The sequence below is a fragment of the Octodon degus genome, unplaced genomic scaffold (genome assembly GCF_000260255.1).
Source record: "Octodon degus isolate 3935 unplaced genomic scaffold, OctDeg1.0 scaffold00167, whole genome shotgun sequence".
Lineage (NCBI taxonomy): Eukaryota > Metazoa > Chordata > Mammalia > Rodentia > Octodontidae > Octodon > Octodon degus.
The window spans coordinates 3,506,441-3,527,602 of NW_004524743.1; the positions used below are offsets into that span (position 1 = coordinate 3,506,441).

The window sequence follows — 21,162 nt, forward strand, 5'->3', positions numbered from 1 at the left end:
GGCATGTGGTGCTGGGGGATTGAACCGCGGTCCCTGATGCTTTTGCTAAGCTTGTTCTAAGTAGGTGCTTTAGACCACTGAGCCATCTCTCCAGCCCGAGTTTGGAATTTTTATGAGGGCTTGTGAAAACCAAAAGCACAGTTACCCCTCCCATGCTGTTGTTCTGAATTTTTAATTTCATAGTACGCATTCCCCCGTGTAATTAGGGTCATTACACTCTGGCAGCTGTGTGTCTGTGCAGGCATAGGCGCTGGTGCAGGGAGAGGAGCCACGGGCCCCCGGGCTCCGGGAAGGATGGGAGGGGCAGCCAGGGAGCAGAAGGAGATGCCCATGGGTGACAAAATTGTCTTTGTACAGGAACTAGAGTCGCCCCTAAGGAGCCCGAGGAAGCAGAGCTGCTTCAGGAGGGCTGTGGGATGTGACAGCTGAACGCTGTGGTTGGACTCCACCTTCTAGCACCACGGGTCATCCTTAAAGGCCTAAGGAGCACAACCATTTACAAGGGATGTGGAGATAGCTCAGTGACACAGTGCCTGCCTGGCAAGCTTGAGGTCCTGAGCTCAATTCCCGGTACCAAACCAAACCCTTTAGCGCTAGAGTAGGCTGGGGCCCACAAGCGGGCCAGGGGCCCTGACCCTTTGGGCCTGCCCTCAGGAGGCTGCACTAGCTGGCCTGGGACCCCATTCTTCCCGGTGCACCTGCCTCATGTATTTTTTCTTACAGGGAGAAAATGTGAACTCCTACAAGTTCCAAGTAGGAGCCTTTGGATAAATCTGGCAAGCGTGGTGAAGGCCTGTGTGTTGGGAAGTGGGAAGCTCCTCAGGGAGCTTCTGGGGGACACGCTGTGTTTCTGGGGGCCGAGTCTGCTCATGCAGATGGCGGTCCTCCATGTGCACATTCAGTGCAGTCCCAATAGAAACCCTCAAAAATTATTTCGTTGACATAGACCAAGATTTCATAGTTTATGTGGTGAGGGAAAGATCCAGAATAACCAGTGCGATTTTGAAGGAGAACAAGGACAATAGGATGCCCAGCAGGTCCTGCTACAGGCAGGGGTGCAGGCAGGATACCAGGAGGCCTGGACCACAGAGCGTTCCCACCCTGCTTGGTTCACTTTCTTTCCTATACATAGTGCCTGTGAGCAAATTTAATTACAAAGTAGATACAATTAGAAATTAACAGCAACAGTAAATAGGACAATTAGCTGGGTGTAGTGGCGTGTGCCTGTGACCCCAGCACTGGGGTGGATGAGGCAGGAGGATCCTTGCGAGTTCGAGGCCAGTCTGGATACAAAGTGAGGTCAAGACCAACCTGAACTGTATAGCAAGCGAGACCCTGTCTCAATAAGACAGAAAGGAAAAAAAGAATCCTACTGTACGACAGCGCCCCCGTCTGGTAGTCATATGCGATGACTGCAGTGCGGGGCGTGGAAGCCGGGAGTAAGGCCTGTGTGTGTGTGTGTGTGTGTGTGCACACACGCATCCCACAGTGAGACAGCACTGTGCACTTAGAACAGTGGGGAAATGGGGGCGCTGACAGCACCAGGTGCGGCTGACAACCCAGTAGTCATGCCTCTTGGTAGTTACCTGAAGGGATCTGGAAAGTTCCATCCCCAAACCCTACACGTGGGCATTTGCAATCAAGACGCTGTGTGATAGATGAGTGGGTAATAAACCGGTGCACAGGGAGCAGGAGGAGGCCCCCGCAGAGCTGTGCAGCCGCGAGCGGTGCGTGACCTGCAGAGGCCCACGCGCGCCGCCGCACACACCGTCCACACCGTGGGCTGAGCCGAGCTGCTCTGGTGGGGTGTTGGGATGGGGAGAACGCGAGGCTGCATGTTGTATGGGAGAAAGACGGGGAACCTGCGCTCCACCTGGCTGTGAGCCTGAACCATACCTGGCGTCTGTTGAAACAGCTACCTGTAGACCCAGCTGCAGGCGAGGCTGAGACAGGAGGCTCCTTGGGTCTAGGACTGTGAGACGGGCCTGAGCAACACAGTGAGCCCCAATCTCAAAATTAGACCCCATGGTAGGTAATGAATGAAGTACTGAAATTAAAAAGCAGATATAATCAAAACTGATTTTTAAAAGCAAGATCCAGGTATGTGTTATGTCTAAGCGAAATTCATATATATATATTCATATTATATATAATGTATTTGGTTGTTGCAGGGTCTCGCTATGCAGCTTGGACTCATAGTGATCCTCCTGTTTCGGCCTCCCCAGTGCTGGGATTACAGACTTGCGCCACCATGCGCAGACTCCGTGGCCCACTCAGCCCACCCTGGGGGCAGGGCTGGCACAGCTTGCGGAGCAGGGGATCGAACCGCGGCCCCTGTGCTTGCCTAAGCAAGCGCTTTAGTCCACTGAGCTCTCTCGCTGGCCCCCTAAGAGAAATTGTTAACCTGTAAAAACAAAAAAATGAATAGAACATTGTACGCCAATCTGTAAACTAGGAAAGTGAGTGCGGCTATTTTCATGTTAGATTAGTTCAAGACAATAAAGTAACAGGAAGGAACTTTCTTTTTTTTTTTTCTTTGAAACAGGCTTTCACTTTGTAGTATGGGTTGGGCTTAAACTCACTGTGTAGCCCAGGCTGGCTTTGAACTCGCACCACCACCCTGGCTGAGCGTGCTAGGGGTGGGGGGCGCGGCCGGCACTGCATGTGGTACTAGGCCTCGAACCCGAGTCCCTCCACTTGCCTAAGCAGGCGCTTAGTCCTCTGAGCTATCTCGCTGGCCCAAGGAGGAAAAATTTCATATTGATGTAATGATCAATTTACATAATATACATATCCATCATGTGTATGTTTTTTTATGTGTATGTTTTTAAAAACCTGAAATTACACAAAACAAAAAGATGGAATTAATGGAAGGGAGAACATTCTTCACAGTTGAGGACTGATAGATCTGAAAACATGACCAACTGCCTTACTCTGTTTGATATTTGTGGAATAAAACATCGGATGTCTTCAGGATAGACACCCTTTTCACCTGCTGTGTTCACCAAGGTCTTGAACTCCACGAACCTGTGTTGTCTGTACTCTGAATCTTGGGACAAGAAGCTGAAGGTTCTCACAATTTATTACTTGTTCGGATTATTTAGGAGAAATTAACATGCTGTTTCTACAGAAATGGATAACATGTTAAAGTAAGGTCATTAAAATCCTTATAAAGTGTTAAAATAAATTTTTGTAGGTGCAGAAATACCCAAAGAATCATCTGCCTAAAACCACGCAGAGCAAACATGAACGATATTTCCCAAAAGGCGGAGGTAAGTCTCAAAAGCTTATTTTTTCATTGTAAAAAAGTGAAGTATAAGGTTGACTTTAGCGTGACTGCAAAGGCACTCATTTGATGGAAAGCTCACAATGAGCAAAATAATGTCAAGATGAGAGATAAGAAAAGCTACGATGCACAGGCTGTGCTGGGGCCGTACTTTCGTTTGGGGTCCAGGAAGCAGGATTGCTAAGCTTGGGAGGAGTAGTGGACTGGCTTGATAGCTCCTGGAGCACAGTTGTAAATGTCTTGGGGAGCCTGTGTTAAATTTTTTTTTTTTTAACCTACATTCACAGGAGAAAGTGATAGTTGATTCTTATGTGAGGACCCTCTCATCTTATTTAGTTTTTTTCCCCCATAATTTTATTGAGAAACAAATAGCAATGAGACAGTTTCAAACCAAATTGGTAGGGCAGTTTCAATAATTAACACATTGCATACTTTCTTCCTAGTGGTTAATTGCTGTACAAGATGTGGACATGATATCCTATTTACAAACACCATTAGAGCAAATCCCTCTATTCATTAAGAGAATGTAACTATATCTATCCTAACCACTTTGAATACACAGATACAAAATGGACATTCATCTGTATCCCCTTTTTTTGTTTAGTTCCGTCATTTGAATATTATAGGTGTGTAAACTCAGCAAAATATTCTAAAAGAGTCCAGTAGCCCATAATAGTATTGGGTCTTCTGCTTCACTGGCAATGTCAGAAATTGTTGACCTGAGTCCCCTACAGCTCAACATAACAGCGTGGCTTTACTTCTTATACTTCGTTTTTATACTTTTTGCTGAATGGTTAAGACCAAGGTAAAGCAGGACCTATGCAACAAGAGTTGTAGCTTTTGGGTCTGATAAGGTCAGTGAAATCCCCTCAGGATTTATGCTGAGATCCTGTACCTCAGATTGCAGAAACTTTGTCAGTGTCAGTCATCTGGATGAGTCACGGTCATTGCTTGGCTCATCTTATTTACTTTAAAAAATCTTTTTAATTAATTAATTGATTTGGTATAGCGTCTCACTACACAGCTCGGGCTTTTAGTGATCCTCCAGCCTCTGCCTCCCCAGCGCTGGCATATTCCACGTGTATGCCACCACACCCGGTTTCCAGTCAGCAGGGCATACAGGACATGGGGTACTGGGGATCGAACCTGGGTCCTTGCACCTGCCAGGCAAGTGCTATGACTTGAGTCTCCCCAGCCCCTTATTTATTTATTTTGAGACAGGGTCCCACTATGCAGTTCAGGCTGGCCTTGAGCTCACTTTGTAGCCTAGGCTGGTCTCAAACTTCCGACGATCCTCCTGCCTCAGCCTCTCCAGTGCTGAGATTATAGGCATGTATCACCACATTTGGCTGAGGACCTTTATTTTATTTTTTTGTATTTTTAGGGAAGGGTCTACAGGGTGTTCAGGGTCTCACTACTGGATGGGACTCATAGTGATCTGCCTCTTTACAGCTTCTCAAGAGCTGGGATTGCGGGCACACGCCACCACACCCAGTCTCAGACCTTTTTTTTAATACCTGCAGTAATTTTTCTCTTTGGTTTTGTTATAAGTACTGAGAATTTTAAAATGAGCTCAGTTCCTGATACCCTAAAATGAAAAAGTTAAAAAAGCCTTTGCTGGGAAGGCTGAGACAGAAGGATTCCTGCGAGTTTGAGGCCAGCCTAGACTAGCGGGCTCAAGGCTAGCCTGAAGGGCATAGCAAGACCCCTTCTCAGAAAACAAAACAAACAAAAAAAGCCTGACCTTGGTGCAGTGGTGCATGGGAGGCTGAGGCCGCCTGGGCTACAGGCTGAGTTCTAGGGCATTCACATCCAGATCAGAAATGAAGCAGGGCAATAAAATACAGATTATTTTCTCATTGGGTTTCAGTTTTTGATGTGATGTTTTATCGGTGTTCAGTGAAACGTTACTCAGTGGGACTTCTTTCCTTAAGAATTTTATGCTAATAAAATTTCTCCTATTTTCTATGGTTTTGATTTCCATACTGCGGTTGTAGCAATTATCTAATCAGGTTGGGATAGTCCAAATAAATGTTTCAAGCTCTTTTCTACTTTGTGCTTCAATAAATATTTCTATATTGCTTATTCTTATCTTTACCTAATTTTTTCCTATCTTTTTTTTTTTTTTAACTTTCTTCTCTTTATTTTCTTCTAACGAAGATTCTGCTTTCTTCGTCTAAACCTGTCTCCAAGTCCTATGTGCCCAAACTTGGCAAGGGTGATGTAAAAGATCAATTTGAAGCCATGCAGAGGGCCAGGGAAGAAAGGAACCAGAGGCGATCTAGAGACGAAAAGCAAAGAAGAAAAGAACAGTACATTAGAGAGAGAGAGTGGAACAGGAGAAAGCAGGAGGTTGTGTTCTTTTATTCTTGTGCTAACGATCAGTTTCACCATTTAACTTTACATTTCACTGAATGTTATTATTTAATATGCAGAGTTACCTTTCGTATCTGTGGGAACGGCAGGATTTTCCTGTATTTGGAAGCTCACTTACGGTCAGCATACAGAGTAGGAGCCTTGTCTGCATTTGACTTTTTACTGTGTCAGTGACCTGTAGTTATTCTTGGTCTGAAAAATTAAAGGGACAATTAAGTACTAAACAACTCATAAAGTCTAATCATGCTTGATTTCAGACGTGGTGATGATGGTTTTTATTTTCCTGTATTTAGGGAAGGGTCTACAGGGTGCTCAGGGGCTCACTACTAGATCGGACTCGTAGTGATCCTCCTGTTTACAGCCTCCCAAGAGCCAGGATTACAGGCGCGCGCCACCGTGCCCAGTGTCAGTCGCCATCTCAGCGCACTCGGCCCGCACGGCAGCCCCGGGATCTAATCTCTGGCCCCCGCGCCTGCTTGTGGGCGCTTTAATCCGCTGAGCTAGTTGGCCGGCCTTTAATTGTTCCACTTTGTAATGAGCCATTGCTCCTGTCTTTCCCAGCATGATTTAGAAATGTGGGGCGCAGTCCCTACAGCTGAGCCCCAGGGGCGGTGCAAGGCGCCCCTAGCAGAGGATGGGACCGTTGGTATTTGGGGACCTGTGTTTACTCTGCTTTATGTAACTATCTAGATTAAGGACCTGCTTGCTTCTGAGGAGGAGGAAGTATCTTCCAAAGTCGAAAAGGCTTATGTGCCCAAGCTGACAGGTAAGAAGCCAGCGGGGCCAGTTATAAATGAAATTGCAAACAAAGAAACAGCAAAAGTAGCAAACGCTGTTCGTGTGTTCTTAGGTACTGTGAAAGGCAAATTTGCTGAAATGGAGAAACAGAGGCAAGAAGAACAAAGGAAGAGGACAGAGGAGGAGCGGAGACGCAGAATCGAGCAGGATATGTTAGAAAAGAGGAAAATCCAGCGGGAGCTGGCCAAAAGGGCTGAGCAGGTAGGTGCTCTGTGCTAAGTAGGAACGTGCTTCTGAAACTGATTTTCCAAACGAAAACTAATCCGTATGTCACCTACTTAAAATACTTTAATGCAATGTAAACCTATTAATAGCAGCTAACCTAAAAATCAATTAAGTAAAGATACCTCAGTATTCAAATCTTGTAGTCATTAATATTAACATTCATCTTGCAGTGAAATTATATGAGAATTAATATAAACATAGGTAATATTTTAGAAGTTACAAAATAGGAGAATAAGGGGGCATGGCCCTAGCTCAGGCCTTTAAGTGGCTGCTTCCACAAAGCTCTCAGCCTCAGGTTGCTGGAGTTCGAACCTCACAACTCTCCCGCTGGCCAAAAGTGCCCTGAAGCCATTCGAGGAACAAAAAAAAAAAAAAAAAAAAAAAAAAAAAAAAGAAAAAAAAAAAAAAAAAAAAAAAAAGGAGAATAAAATATCTAATTAAAAGTATATGGTGTTTGGCAGAAAATAGTGCATTTGTATCTGAAATTAGTCTACTTTTAATTTTTGTTTTTAATTTTTTGTTGTTGGTCCTGGGCATTGAACTTTCGACCTCATGCAGGCAGGTGCTGTGCCATTGAGCTGTGGCCCCAGCCTTTGTTTTTAATTCTTTTCTTCATACATATTAATTACATGGAATAATAGTATTGTGACATTTTCATACATGCGTATAACATACCCAGTGTCAGCCTCTCTCCCATTACACTCCCTTTTTTTGTTGTTAGAGAAAAATCTCGCTATGTAGTTTGGGCTGGCATTAAACTGACTCTATACCAAAGCACTCCAGTAACTGCAGAGTAAGTTACTGGGACTCGCAGAGACCCTCCTGACTCAGCCTCCTGAATCCTGGGGTTACAGATGTGCTCCACAGGGTTCAGCTACCTCTTTTCAGTTCTGGGTCCACTTACAGAACTCAGAGACTTCAGAGCCACTGCACCCTGGAAGTAGAATACACAGGCAGTGTTGTTGTTGTTTTAATTGTCTGTGTGGGCTGTGTTTGGTGCATGCCTGTGATCCCAGTACCCAAAAAGCTGAGGCAGAAGGATCACTGAGTGAGTTTGAGGTCAGCCTGTTCTACACAGTGAGACCCTGTCTCAAAAAAAAAAAAAAAAAAAAATTGTTTGTGTTGAAAAGTGAGTTTGAATATGATGAAGACAGAATTTTCAGAGCATGATGGAGACAAAATAGCCTAAAAAAGAACCATTTTCTTTAGTTACTCCAAATACCTGCTGCATGGCAGAGGGCCAGAGAATCCCGGTTCACAAAACTTGGGGCCTGTTAAACTAAGGAAATGTAGGCAGATAAGAGTATTAAAAGCACTTTCTTCTTGCAAATATGTAAAGCTTAATTTTAAAAATCTAAGCACCTTTTCCACTCAGATCTAATCTAATCCACTGTATCTTTGCCTACAAGGTGTAAAAAGTGTGAAGACAGCCGGGAGTCTCCGTGCCGGGTCACAGGCTCCAGCTCACACATCTCTATGCAGGAAGGTTGTAGACAGGATTTCTGCACTAGGGGGCAGGGGACGAATGAATAGTTGCCAAGGAATTACTGGCTCTAAGATTTGAGGATCTAGAGTTGGATTAAAATTGGATGTGACTTGCGTATTGGATATTTATTTATTTATTTATTTATTTATGTCTTTTTGAGACAAGGTCTTGCTATACAGCTCAGGCTGGCCTTGAGTTCACTTTGCAGCCCAGAATGGTCTCAGACTTGCAAGGATCCTCCTGCCTCAGCTTCCTGAGTGCTAGGATTACATGCATGTTCCACCGTACCCTGCTGTATTGAATGTTAATTTTTTTTTTTTTTTTTTTTTTTTTTTGAGTTGCTGTGTAGTTCAGGCTGCCCTTGCATTCACTATGTAGCCCAGGCTGGCCTTGAACTTGTGGCGATCTTTCTGCCTCAGCCTCCCAAGTGCTGCTGAGGAAAAAATCTTGACTTGATATTATGTGGTTATTTTTAAAGCTATCCTGATGGGCAAAATTAAAGCCTGTCAATTTAGAAAGACAAGACATTGGTGGGGGAGGGATCTTGAAATGAGAAGGGGCAAAGGAAACTGACCTGGGAAGAGGCAAGAGCCGTTTTCTTTTTGTAAGGTCAGAGTGGGATGTGGTTCCTTCATGGTAGCTTCTTTCTTTTCTTTTTTTTTTTTTTTTTTGCAGAACTGGGGATTGAACTCAGGCCTTTGTGCTTGCCAGGCAAGCACTTATTCTACTGAGCCATCTCCCTAGCCCCTTTCATAGTAGTTTCTGAAGGTCAGCATCACTCACAATCGACCCTTGAAGATCTGTTCTCTGTGAACACACTGACACCAGGGCCCCTTCTGCGAATTCATGTTTTTCTTTGTTTACTGAAGAAAATTCTTCTTCTATCTTCTGCTATTTTGGCGATGGTTTAAAATGAGCAAAGGAAAACCCACTGCAGAATTGTCTTGTCCTAAGCTAAGAGGGATCAGAGAAGGATGCTGCAGTAAGGAACAGAAAGTCCGGACCAGACACTTGGCCTTTCTCTGTCCCACAGGCTTGGTGTCAGGTTCCTCGACAGACATCTGGGATCTTCTGTAGTGAAGGAAATTATTCTGGAGATGGTTATTTATTTATTTATTTCCTGGTACTGGGAATTGAACTCATGACATCAAACTTGCCAGGCAGGCACTGTAGGAAATTATTCTGAACAGAATCACTTTGTAGTTCGCAAAATCATTCTGAAATAATAATAACAATTATTCTTGTTTTGGTGTTTTGAAACAGGGTCTCACTATGTAGTTCAGGCTGGGCTCAAATTTGCAGCAATTGTCTTGCCTCAGCCTCCTGAGTGCTGGGATTACAGGCAAATACTACTATGCCTGACTTTTTTTTTTAATGGAACCAGGGATTGAACTCAGGCCCTTGCGCTTGCCTGGCAAGCGCTTATTCTACTGAGCCATCTCCCTGGCCACTATGCCTGACTTCTTAATGGATTTTAAAAAATAAATTATGAAAGTATAAAGTAGAATTTTTTTTTTTTTTTTTTTTTTTTTTTTTTTGTGGAAATGGGGATTGAACTCAGACCCTTGCGCTTGCCAGGGAAGCACTTATTCTACTGAGCTATCTCCCTGGCCCCTAAAGTAGACTTTTAAGATAGATGATTTATGTAGAATAATTTACTAAAATTGGGCATTTGAATAAAACATATTGGGGCCGGCCAAATAGCTCAGCAGATTAAAGTGCCTGCAAGCAGGCACAGGGGCCGGGGTTCAATCCCCGGGGCACGCATCGCCATCTCAGCGTGCCCCCAGCATTCCCCGTATTTTTCCAGAACTGGGGATTGAACTCAGGCCCTTGCACTTGCCAGGGAAGCGCTCATTCCACTGAGCCATCTCCCTAGCCCCAATGTTACACTTTCTTAAGGTCCCTATTTCACTCCTGCCCATGTTTCCTATGTTTTGTTCCAAGATCTCAAGCACTGAGTGTGAAAGCAGAGATCGTCCTTTGGTTCTTACTGTGGAAAGCAGGGTGGGCTGCTCTTCAGCCAAACTAGCACGTTTTTATGAGTGATGGCCACAGGGACCTGCACTGATTGCGGCCCTGGGGTCTGAACTCGGGCTCTGCACGGAGCTCCAGCCCCAGCTCTTTTACCAACTTCCCAGGCTGGCTGCACCTTGCAAACCCCCTGCGTCAGCCTCCCACCCCTGGGATCATGGGCATGTGCCACTGTGCCCAGCTGACCGCTCACTTTTTAAGTAAGGGTTTTCCTTTTTAGATCTGGTCAAAATACAGAGAAACCAGTGTAGATTCTAGAAGTCTTTTTCCTTCTAAATAAGCCTATACGTTCAAAACAAAACAAAACAAAACTTTTATTTATGTATTCAGCGCAGGGTCTCGCTATGCGGCTTAGACTCAGTGCTCCTCCTGTCTCAGCCTCCTCAGCACTAGGATTACAGGTGTGCACCACCATGCCTGGTCTTGGTGGCTGGCTCAGCACGCCTGGGCTTCCAGAGGTGGCACAGCATACAGTACCAGGGATCAAACCCAGGTCCTTGCTCTTGCCAGGCAGGAGCTGAGACTGTCCAGCTATCTTCCCAGGCCTACCCTCTACATTTTATCACATTTTATTATCACATCACTTATATTTTTATTGTAAATATAATCATGACAATTATTTCATTGCTGATGATAAATTTTCCTTTCGTCGGGGCAGGGCAAATAATGGAAGAGTGTTTCTGTGTATTTCAGTTTACATTGCTAATAGAATTTGTAAGTCCTGCTGGTAAACTCACAGCCAGGCCAGAGTCTGGCCCATTATTCAGTTTCCAGATTCACAAAGGTAGGTTTTATCCTAATTTTTTCTTAATGTACTGTTCCCTGGATATTGACATCAAGGTGACAAATTAAAGGTTTAATCTCCATTTAAAAGGATATTTGGGGCTGGGGAGATGGCTCAGTGGAATAAGCACTTCCCTGGCAAGTGCAAGAGCCTGAGTTCAATCTCCAGTTCTGCAAAAAAAAAAAAAAAAAAGTTAAAAGGACATTTGGAGCTGGACGTGGTGGCATACACCTGTGATCCCAGCACTCGGGAGGCTGAGGCAGGAGGATCATTATGAGTTTGAGACCAGCCTGGGCTACAAAGTGAGCTCAAGGCCAGCCTGAGCTGCATAGTGAGACCCTGTCTTAAAAATACAAATAAAATAAGTAAAAATCAAAATAAAAGGACATTTGGCTAACTTGGAATGATATAAAATGTTTCAACGATTATTACACATTTGAAAATTAAGTCACAACTAAATTAGTGTTCATTCATATGTTTAAAGGCAACAAGCAGAAATCCAGTGTAACGTAATGATATGAAATTCTCATTCAATAGATTGAGGACACACACAGTTCGGCAACTGAATCAGGATCAGAGGTAAAAACACATTCCCTTTCATGAAATGCACACCTCAAAGTATCTGATTCACACATGATCTTGTAACCTAAGACAAAAACCTGGAGGGACTTTTAACTCGTTTTATTTTCAATATAACAGTAGCTACGAAAGGGAGAAGTCCGTCTTGCTAAGGCAAGATGATAGTTTTGTACTTTCCAACTCTACAGCTTAGCATATTTAGGGATGAATGTTTTCGCTCTTACAGTTAGTTTAGAAAAGCAAGGCTCAGTTTGGGACACTCTGCCAAGACTGTATCTTTCTTGAATTGTTACTAACACTTGAGATTGTCGAAAGCTAACACCTTATTTTATTTTTTTGAAAGCTAACATTTTAAAGACAATTTTCTTTTGTCTTCTTCTCCTCAGTGCTGACCGTCTGTGCTTTAGTTTTCTGCGCTAGCAGACTGCCATGTGTCTGCCACGGACGGACAACCATGCTCCAGTCACCTCTTCTGATCTAACAGAGAATGTTAAAAATCAAACAATTTGATGGTGTGCCTAGGCTACAGCCACAAAAATTGGCAGTGTCTAAGTGCTTGCACTACGTTTTCTTTGTGTGTGTGTGTGGTACCAGGGATCGAACTTGGGAACCTGTGCTTACCAGGCAGGCGCTTAAGCCAGTGAGCTATCTCCCAGCCCTTGTACTGCATTTTATAATCCTCTTATTTCTGAGAAAAGTTAAAAGCAACAATAGATTATGTGGGCCAGGGAGATGGCTAAGTAGAATAAGTGTTTGCCTGGCAAGCGCAAGGGCTTGAGTTCAATCCCCAGTTCTGCAAAATAAAATTAAAAAAAAAAAAGACTGTGTTAGGGCTAACAAATGAATTAAAAATGAAAAAGAATATTTTAATCAATAAAATATTGAGGATTTTTAAATCCATACTGCAAATGTTTAATCAACAGTTGGCTATCACATTTTTTAAAAAATTAAACACTATTATTATCAAGTATTTGAAAACCTGCATGAAGAATCATATGAAGCGGGGCTGGGGAGATAGCTCACTGGAATAAGCACCTGCCTGGAAAGCACAAGGCCCTGAGTTCAATCCTCAGTACCACACAAAAAAAAAAATAATAATAATAAAATAGAAAAAGAACCATATGAAGGGACCGTCCAAATAGCTCAGCAGACTAAAGCGCCTGCTTAGGCAGAGCACAGCGGCCGGGTTCGATCCCCGGGCCTGCCATGCTGGCCCCAGGGTGTGCGGAGAGGGTGATTGAGATTATCCCAGCAATTGGGAGAATTGGGCATGGTGGCGTGTGCCTGTAATTATAGCTCTTGGGAGGCTGAAAACAGGAGAATCACCACGAGGAGAATCTGCTCTACGTAGTGAGATCCTGTAGACCCTTTACTAAATACATTAAGAAAAAAAAAAAAAGAATCATACGAAGAAACTTCTCTGTGTTTCAACTGAATCCATCCACCATCAAATTGGTTTAGAGCCCACTCATCTGCACATTAGCTGGTGCGGGGCTACGGCGACTCAGCTGGCTGTGCCACTACAATTTTGTCATCTGATTAGTTACCTTAACTCCACCTTCTAGGGACTGGAATGCTTCTTGACCCTTGTCAGCAATGGATTGCACTAAGATTAGCTAATAATGCACAGGGAATTTCAAGAAGATATCTGAAAGTAATTAGTAAGAAATATAATCTTTTGTTTTTCATAATAACATTGACAGCAATGTCATGAAATTCACCAGTGATGGAGGTAAAGTTCCCTAAGGCCTGAATTTTTATGAAGAAGATATATTAATTATCTCTCTTGTACAATAGGAAGGAGATGAGTCACTGCTCATCACAGTGGTACCTGTCAAATCATACAAAACATCTGGAAAAACGAGGAGGTTTGAGGATCCAGAAAAAGCAGAGAAGGAAAGACTCACATGTGACGAAGACACAGTAGGACACGAAGAACAGCGATGCTCTCTCAAGGAAGCCAAGTGCCTCTCGTCGGTCATGGTAATTTTTTTTGAAGAACAAGTTAAAATAGTTCAGTTAGCAGCATTTCCCTTGATGGATAACAGGTAGATTTCATGTCTTTCTAGGATGATGAAATGGAAAGCGAAACGAGGAAAGAATCACGTTTTCCTGGAAAACTGAAGTTGACTTTCGAAGAACTGGAGCGACAAAGACAAGAAAACCGAAAGAAGCAAGCAGAAGAGGAAGCCAGACAGCGCTTAGAGGAAGAGAAACGAGCCTTCGAAGAAGCCAGGCGGCAGATGGTGCAGAATTTACTACTGAAATCTTGTGTTTTATTTTTAAAATCTTTTATTTATATATTTATTTGGTACAGGGTCTCACTACACAGCTTGGACTCATAGTGATCTTCCTGTCTCAGCCTCCCCAGCGCTGGGATTACGGGGCGTGGTGGTCTTGGTGGGACAGGCCAGCCCAGCGTGTGGTTCTGGGGATCAAATCAGGGTCCTTACGCTTGCCAGGCAGGTGCTTAGACCATCGAGCTATCTCTCCAGCCCTTTATGTTTTATATTAACTAGGGAAGTTAGCTAGCTTTAGATAAAGGTTATTACCATATAGTTAAGTGGGCATCAAACTGAGGTCCTGTGCTTGCCAGGCAGGTGCTTGTGCCACTGAGCTATCTCCCTGGCCCAAGGGCTTGATTTTTATAAAATATGTAGTATCTGATGCATCTGCATTGCTTTTAGTTTTGGGGCATTTTATATGTTTTGAATTTTTATGCTATTAATGTATGTGTGCAATGCATTTAGTGTTGTAGGTTCACATATGAAATCCTAGCACTTGGGGGCTGGGGATATAACTCATTGGCATAAGTGCCTGCCTGGCAAGTGCAACGTCCTGAGTTCAATCCTTGGTACAAAAAAAAAAAAAAAAAAAAAATCCTAGCACTCAGGAGGCTGAGGCAGGAGGATCGCTGTGAATTCAGGGACATCATCCTGGGCTACAGAGCAGCAAAATGCTGTCTCAGAAAGACCAAAACAAAAACTAAAGAACAGGAACAAGGTATTGATCACAAGGCACGGAATTAGCTGCTTCAGAGAGGAATGTTTAATTCCCTTCAGATACTTGGCCAAAATCCCCTTCTCTTTTACCATGGGAAAAATATTCTACATAAGATAAAATACTTATCTTATTGGGAAAAAATCCAAATAAAGATTTACTCAAGTTATATAAAACTTCTCAACCAAATCAAGTTTTTTTTTTAATTTGGTGATACCAGTTATCGAATTTAGGACCTTGTGCTTGACAGGCAGGCACTTGTGCCACTGAGCTATTTCCCCGACTCAAAGTTTTTTTTTTTCCAAATCAAGTTTATTTAATTAAATTAAATTTATTTATTTATTTATTGGCAGAACCAGGGATTGAACTCAGGCTCTTGCGCTTGCCAGGGAAGTGCTTATTCCACTGAGCCATCTCCCCAGCCCCCAAATCAAGTTTAAACAAAATGAATTACTTCAGAAAGTTTGAAGGGGACACTTTGAACATTAAGTCAGACATAAACTGTATGAGCAGGTACTGAATACTTCACTTGAGCCTTAAGTGTGCCCACAGGGAGCCTTTTTGGTATAATAAACTGAAGTCGCCATTTTTTAATTTTTAAGGAATTTTTTCCTTTAAAAATTCATATTTAAATTTCAATTCATATTTAAATGAAATACAAAATCATGAAAATTGAATATTTTGTTTGCTTTTGGTGGGGCTGACATCAAACCCAAGGCTGTGGGATAGGCAAGCGCTCTAGTGCTGAAGAACAACCCGGCGCAGGTTAGAACTCTATAAAGGGCCGGCCCATAGCGCAGCGGACCAAAGCGCCTGCTCAGGCGAGCGCAGCAGCAGGTTCCACCCCAGCGGGCTGGCCGCCGCGGGCGCGCTGAGACCTCCACTGAGACCAGGCGTGGTGGCGCGCCTGTAATCCCAGAGGTTAGGAGGCTGAAAAACAGGAGGATCACTATCGGTTGGATCTATGTAGTGAGACGCTGTAGACCCTGTGCTAAAATACAGGAAGGAAAAAAAAAAAAAAGAATCTCTATAAAACATTTCTAGGTAATCTGATGAGCATGAGGGATGTGTCATAGTTCTCAGGGAAAAGGATTCCTTAAAAATTAAAAACACCACCACTTCGTTTTACAACCAAAAAGGCTCCCTGTGTGCACACTTCAGGCTCAGATGGAGTACTAAGTACCTGCTCATACAGTTTATGTCTGAGTTCATGTTCAGTGTAACTCCTTCAAGAGTTTTGAAATAATTCATCTTGTTTAAACTTGATTTGAAGAAAGAAAAAAGGAAACGTGATTTGATTGAGTAGTTTTATTTAACTTGAGTAAATCTTTATTTGGAATTTTTCCCATTTTAAGTATTTTATCTTATGTAGATTTTTTCCTATGAAGAGAAGGGGATTTTGGCCAAGTATCTGAAGGGAATTAAATACTCCTCTCTGAAGCAGCCAATTAAACACTCCTCTCTCTGAAGCAGCTAATTCTGTACCTTGTGATCAATACCTACCTTGCTCCTGTTTTTTACTTTTTGTTTTTGTTTTGGTCTTTCTGAGGCAGCGTTTTGCTGCTGTGTAGCCCAGGCTGTCCCTGAACTCAGAGATCCTCCTGCCTCAGCCTCCCGTGAGCTAGGATTTCATGCCCAGCATCTTTTCTGTTAACCTCAGTCTTGGTAATGAATTGTTTCCTTGGTTAGGCAAATGAAGAGGAGGACAACCAAGACCCCAAAAAAACGTTTCACGAGTACCGTCCCGGTAAACTCAAACTCAGTTTTGAGGAAATGGAAAGACAGCGGAGAGAAGAGGAAAGAAGGAAAGCAGAAGAAGACGCCCGGAGGAGAATAGAGGACGAAAAGAGGGCCTTTGCGGAAGCGAGGAGGAGCATGGTGAGAGCCCGCCCTGCTCGGCTCTGCGGGGCGCCGGTGGTCTAGGACCCGGCGGGCAGCGGTGGCGCCGCGCAGGAGCAGAGCCGTGCGGCGTGCTTGGGCGGCGGGAGAAGGCGCCGACTGAGCGAGGCCTGAATACTTCCGGCCCCGGCCGCAGCTTCCAGGGCCGAGCGAGCGAGCGGCGGCGGCGGCGGCTGCGGCGTGGCAGCGGGGACGCCCCGCGCGCTGCCGCCTCCCTGCGTCCGCGCGTCCTCCTCGCATCCTTTCTTTGCAGTTTCCTTTCCTCCAGTGTGCGTTAAGCGAGGACTGCACATGCTCACCCCTCGCTCCCGGGCGTTGGCCCCTAACTGCACCAAGTGACCCTTTGGCGCTGACAGTGTTTTCAAGCAATTCGACACCTGGGCCCCGCATGCTTTTCTTGTTCCACTTTGACTGCAGCGGTAAACTATTTTTCTTCCTCTCCCTGCAGCTTCACACACACACACACACACACACACACACACACACACACACACGTTTGACTTATTCAGCTGCCTAAATGCACAGAGCAGAAACTTGGGAGCCTGAGACACTTAAGAGTTTTCCATCTTGCCTATAACATGAGGGTATTAATAACAGCCTTCATAAAGTTATAGGATTAAACTAAAAATGTAAATTGCTTGTAACCACCTAGAAGCTCTAATTAAATATTAATATTTCTTTAAAATTATGTTGGCAGCACATTAATCAGTATAATGAAATTTTCATATTTGATTATAAAAAAACTCATGATGCACTGTTTATTCAGAGAAGATCATAGCTTAACTGAAATGTTGCATTTTAGTTACCAGAATGGACACTAATTTTAACCCATTAAAATGTCTTTAGCATTAAAGAAATATTAATATTTAATTCAAATACTCCAAGTATTTTATGTTTATTGGCATGGAGAATAGACAGTTGCCATTTCTTCTGTAACCACAAAATGCCTTGTTTTCTAATAATTCTCTTATTTATTCCTTTTACATTTTCTAACAATTTCTCCCTCTTTTTTTTTTTTGTTTATTACTTTTGAACAGATTTTTTTTTAACAGAATTTTTGATCTGGGTTTTAGGTCAGTATGAAGCAGCCCAAGTAGTCCCAGTTTGCATAACTATTCTCCTTTTAGTATGTGGAAGGCAAAAATGATAATCCTTTTAAATAGGTAGCAGATGATGATTCTCCAGAGCTATATGCAACAATCTCTCAAGAATCTCTTACACCGGGAAAACTGGAAATTAATTTTGAAGAATTATTAAAACAAAAAATGGAAGAAGAAAAACGACGAACAGAAGAAGAAAGGAAGCATAAGCTAGAAAAGGAAAAACAAGAATTTGAACAACTGAGACAAGAAATGGGAGAGGTAAGATTTTAAGAAATATGCATTTTATGCCATTTGTAGTTAAGACTCTTTGCTTAGATGGCCTGTAGCAGCAGTGCATTTTTACCCATGGAGACACTCAGCAGCCCCTCGAGGCACAGACTTGGTACAGTGTGAGAGGTGGCGTAGATTTCTAGTCCGCTGCGACTCCACTCCTGCCCTGCTAGTTTGAAAAACCCATAAAGGGAGGCGAGGAGGCAGCTCAGTGGCACGTGTGAGGCACCGTGTTCGATCCCAAGCACACATCACACACACATATGTATTTTTTTCCCATATCAAAATGCGTCAAGCATTAAATTCAATGAATTTCAAAGCAGTCAAGTACCAAGATAGTATATGAATACATGTGCATGTAAGTTTGCAAGTGTTAGAGATACTAGTTGTCTTCTTTCTTCTTGTGGTCCTGGGAATTGAACTCACAACTTCACGCCAGCTAGGCAGGCACTGTGCGGCTAAGCTATATCCTGGGCCCCTGGAGATACTATAGTTTCTTAAGTAAATATTTCTTCTATAGCTCAAAATTGTGTGCAGCGGGTCAGGGGGATAGCCCCGCTGCATAAGTGGCCTGCTGGCAAGCTCAAGGCCCCGAGTTCAACCCCTGGTACTGGAAAAAAAAAAAAAAAAAATTGTGTGCAGGTCCACCATGATCTTGAGCTGTACTTAATATATTTATACAAAATTTTTCTTGAAATAGTTACATTTAATTAAAACCACAGGATGATAGATTTTAATAAATTCATCAATTTAGGAGGCATTTATTTTGAGGGTCTGGGACTGTGCCCAGGACCTTGCGTATTTGGAGCAGTCTACCACTAAGTCTCACTGAAAGGTGCTGGGATCACTTAATTATTCTGCGTGGAACTCTGATGCCGTTCAGTATCTGAGCATGCGCTGCCTGGTGTTGAGCTGCACGCAGTACACAGCTGTGCACACACAGGACCCCACGTCTAGAGGGCTGCATGGCAAGGATGAGGGGGTTGTACGTGAAAGCAGACTGGCCCACAGAGACGTTCCAAGCACGGGATGCCTGCTCAGCTATGTCCCGGTGCTGTCCTGAGGGGCTCTCGGTGGCCGCCTTCCCAAGGGCTTGCCTAGCCACCCTGTCTGGACACTGGTATTTCCTGTGGGCGGCCCAGGTTTTCCAGGCAGCAGAGGGGAAGGAGCGGAAGGAACCCGGGCAGTGCCAAGCTGGACGCAGGAATGGGGTCAGAGCCCCGGACCTGGGGCAAGGGTGAGCAGTGACTGTCCCTGCCTCAGAGTGGCAGTGCTAGGAACGCTTGGCAGGCAACGTGGGGGCTCCTTGCACCGGCTCTTGACCTAAGAGCCGCGTGGGTCTCCGGACAGTTGCTGGGGTGGTGCTTGTGGAAGCATTTTGCTTCCTACGCTGTTGCGCAGCCACCTGGTGGGCCCTGGAAGTTTAACTGTCATATGGATATAAAAGCATAAATACACGGTAGGAAAGTATTCCAAGGTTCACGCCCCCAAGTTTGATGACACTTCATTAGGGAAGCTGGAAACGAGCAGTCTAATTGTGAAAACTCACTTCTAGGAAGAGGTAGGGATTTACTGAACTAGAGTTCTAATATTAGTTTGGGCATTAATAGTGATGATTTAACTTTAAAGGATGATCATAAAACCAAAGGCGAAATTTTGGAGATACTCTGCCTCTATTATAGATGAAGAAAGTCATGCCCAGTGAGTGGGTTGAACTAGGCAGGAGGTCACATATCAAAATTGGAACCCGTATGTTAATACTAGCCTGGTGTTCTCTCCATACCAGTTCTTTCCCTTAATAAAAATCTTCCTATAATTCCTGGCAAACGTTAATCTTGCCAAGCACACTTTAATTTTAGATTATTATTAAAATGTTAGAGGGGGCTGGAGAGATGGCTCAGTGGTCTAAAGCACCTACTTGAAACAAGCTTGGCAAAGCACAGGGACCACGGTTCGATCCCCCAGCACCACATGCCAGCCAGACCCGCCCCCTGGTGGGCTGAGCTGGCCACACACACACACAATAAATAAATGTAATAAATAAAAATAAATAAATATTTAAAAAAAAATAAAATGTTAGAGGATGTTAGCCATGCTTCCTAACCAAAAAATATTTTAAATGGAGCATTTTCTAAAGTTAAGTGTTGCACTTTTAATTAGATTTGGACATTGTTTAGGGAAGAGAGTAAGCTTTTTTGGGGCTTCAAATACAAGATAGTGCACATTTTTTATTGTACAAACCACCATCCCCTCCCCAACCTACACTTGCCTTTTCTGAGTCTCAAAATAACTCAATGGAAAATTTCAGGAGCGAACAATCCACAGGTTTACACTGCTCCGCGTAGTGACGTCATTTCCTGCTCCCCCCCCACCGCCCTTGGTCCAGCACCATGCCACTTGCCCGTTAGTCCCTTGTCATCAAACTGATGCCACACGAGAGTGGGCCTTGTGTTCCAGTGACCCAACTTCTCCTTCATTGTGGCCCCAAAGCACAAGAGCTGCCGGGGAGATGGCTCAGTGGAGTAAGTGCTTCCTTGGCAAGCACAAGGACCTGAGTTCAATCCCTGGTTCCACAAACCAAACCAAACCAAACCAAACCAAACCAAACCAAACCAAACCAAACCAAACCAAACCAAACAACCCAAAAGAGCACTGGGCTGGTAATTTCTGCCAGACAGAAGCGGGACGGCTTTCTGTAAATGAAAGTTCTTGACTGGATAAGAAAACAACAGCAACAACAAAGTCTATATACCATGGTTGCTAATGTAGCAAGAATGAATAGGAAGAAAAAAAGTGTGTAAGGATTATCTACTCGGTGTCTTTAAAAATGTACTCTGGATAAGGAAAGAACTATGTGATTTGCTGATAACCAATTTAATCTTCTTGAAGGAAGAAGAAGAAAGTGAAACTTTTGAACTAAGCAGAGAATATGAAGAATTAATCAAATTAAAAAGAAGTGGTTCTATTCAAGCTAAAAACCTAAAAAGCAAGTTTGAGAAAATCGGACAATTGTCTGAAAGAGAAATACAGAGAAAGATAGAAGAGGAGAGAGCGAGAAGGAGAGCAACAGACCTTGAAATTAAAGAGCGAGAAGCTGAGAACTTCCACGAGGTGCGCTGCTTTCCTATTTGGCGGTTATAAGTACAGTGATCAATTTACAAATAATGATTTTGCAGTTTTAGTGCTTACAACTAATCCCTGGCATATACAATAATATGGAAATTAGAAAAATCACATTATAGGGACCAGAGAGATAGCTCAGTGGAATAAGTGCTTGCTTGGCAAGCGCAAGGTCCTGAGTTTAATCCTTGGTACTGCAAAA

At 43.6% G+C, this 21,162-nt stretch overlaps 1 protein-coding gene across 5 annotated transcripts in view; it reads left to right on the plus strand.

Moving 5' to 3' along the window:
• Nucleotides 1–21,162, plus strand: part of Nexn (nexilin F-actin binding protein) — a 36,966-nt gene that overhangs the window by 11,233 nt on the left and 4,571 nt on the right. For 2 of the 5 annotated variants that reach the window (XM_004643167.2, XM_023703245.1), the window contains exons 2-11: nucleotides 3,197–3,272; nucleotides 5,447–5,638; nucleotides 6,353–6,428; nucleotides 6,513–6,661; nucleotides 11,527–11,568; nucleotides 13,366–13,551; nucleotides 13,638–13,814; nucleotides 16,258–16,446; nucleotides 17,631–17,828; nucleotides 20,730–20,951. In XM_004643167.2, the coding sequence (XP_004643224.2) occupies nucleotides 3,246–3,272; nucleotides 5,447–5,638; nucleotides 6,353–6,428; nucleotides 6,513–6,661; nucleotides 11,527–11,568; nucleotides 13,366–13,551; nucleotides 13,638–13,814; nucleotides 16,258–16,446; nucleotides 17,631–17,828; nucleotides 20,730–20,951 (1,458 nt within the window). In that variant the 5' untranslated portion in view covers nucleotides 3,197–3,245. The remainder of the gene's footprint in view (nucleotides 1–3,196; nucleotides 3,273–5,446; nucleotides 5,639–6,352; nucleotides 6,429–6,512; nucleotides 6,662–11,526; nucleotides 11,569–13,365; nucleotides 13,552–13,637; nucleotides 13,815–16,257; nucleotides 16,447–17,630; nucleotides 17,829–20,729; nucleotides 20,952–21,162) is intronic. The other 3 variants (XM_004643168.2, XM_023703247.1, XM_023703246.1) reach the window with 2 other exon arrangements.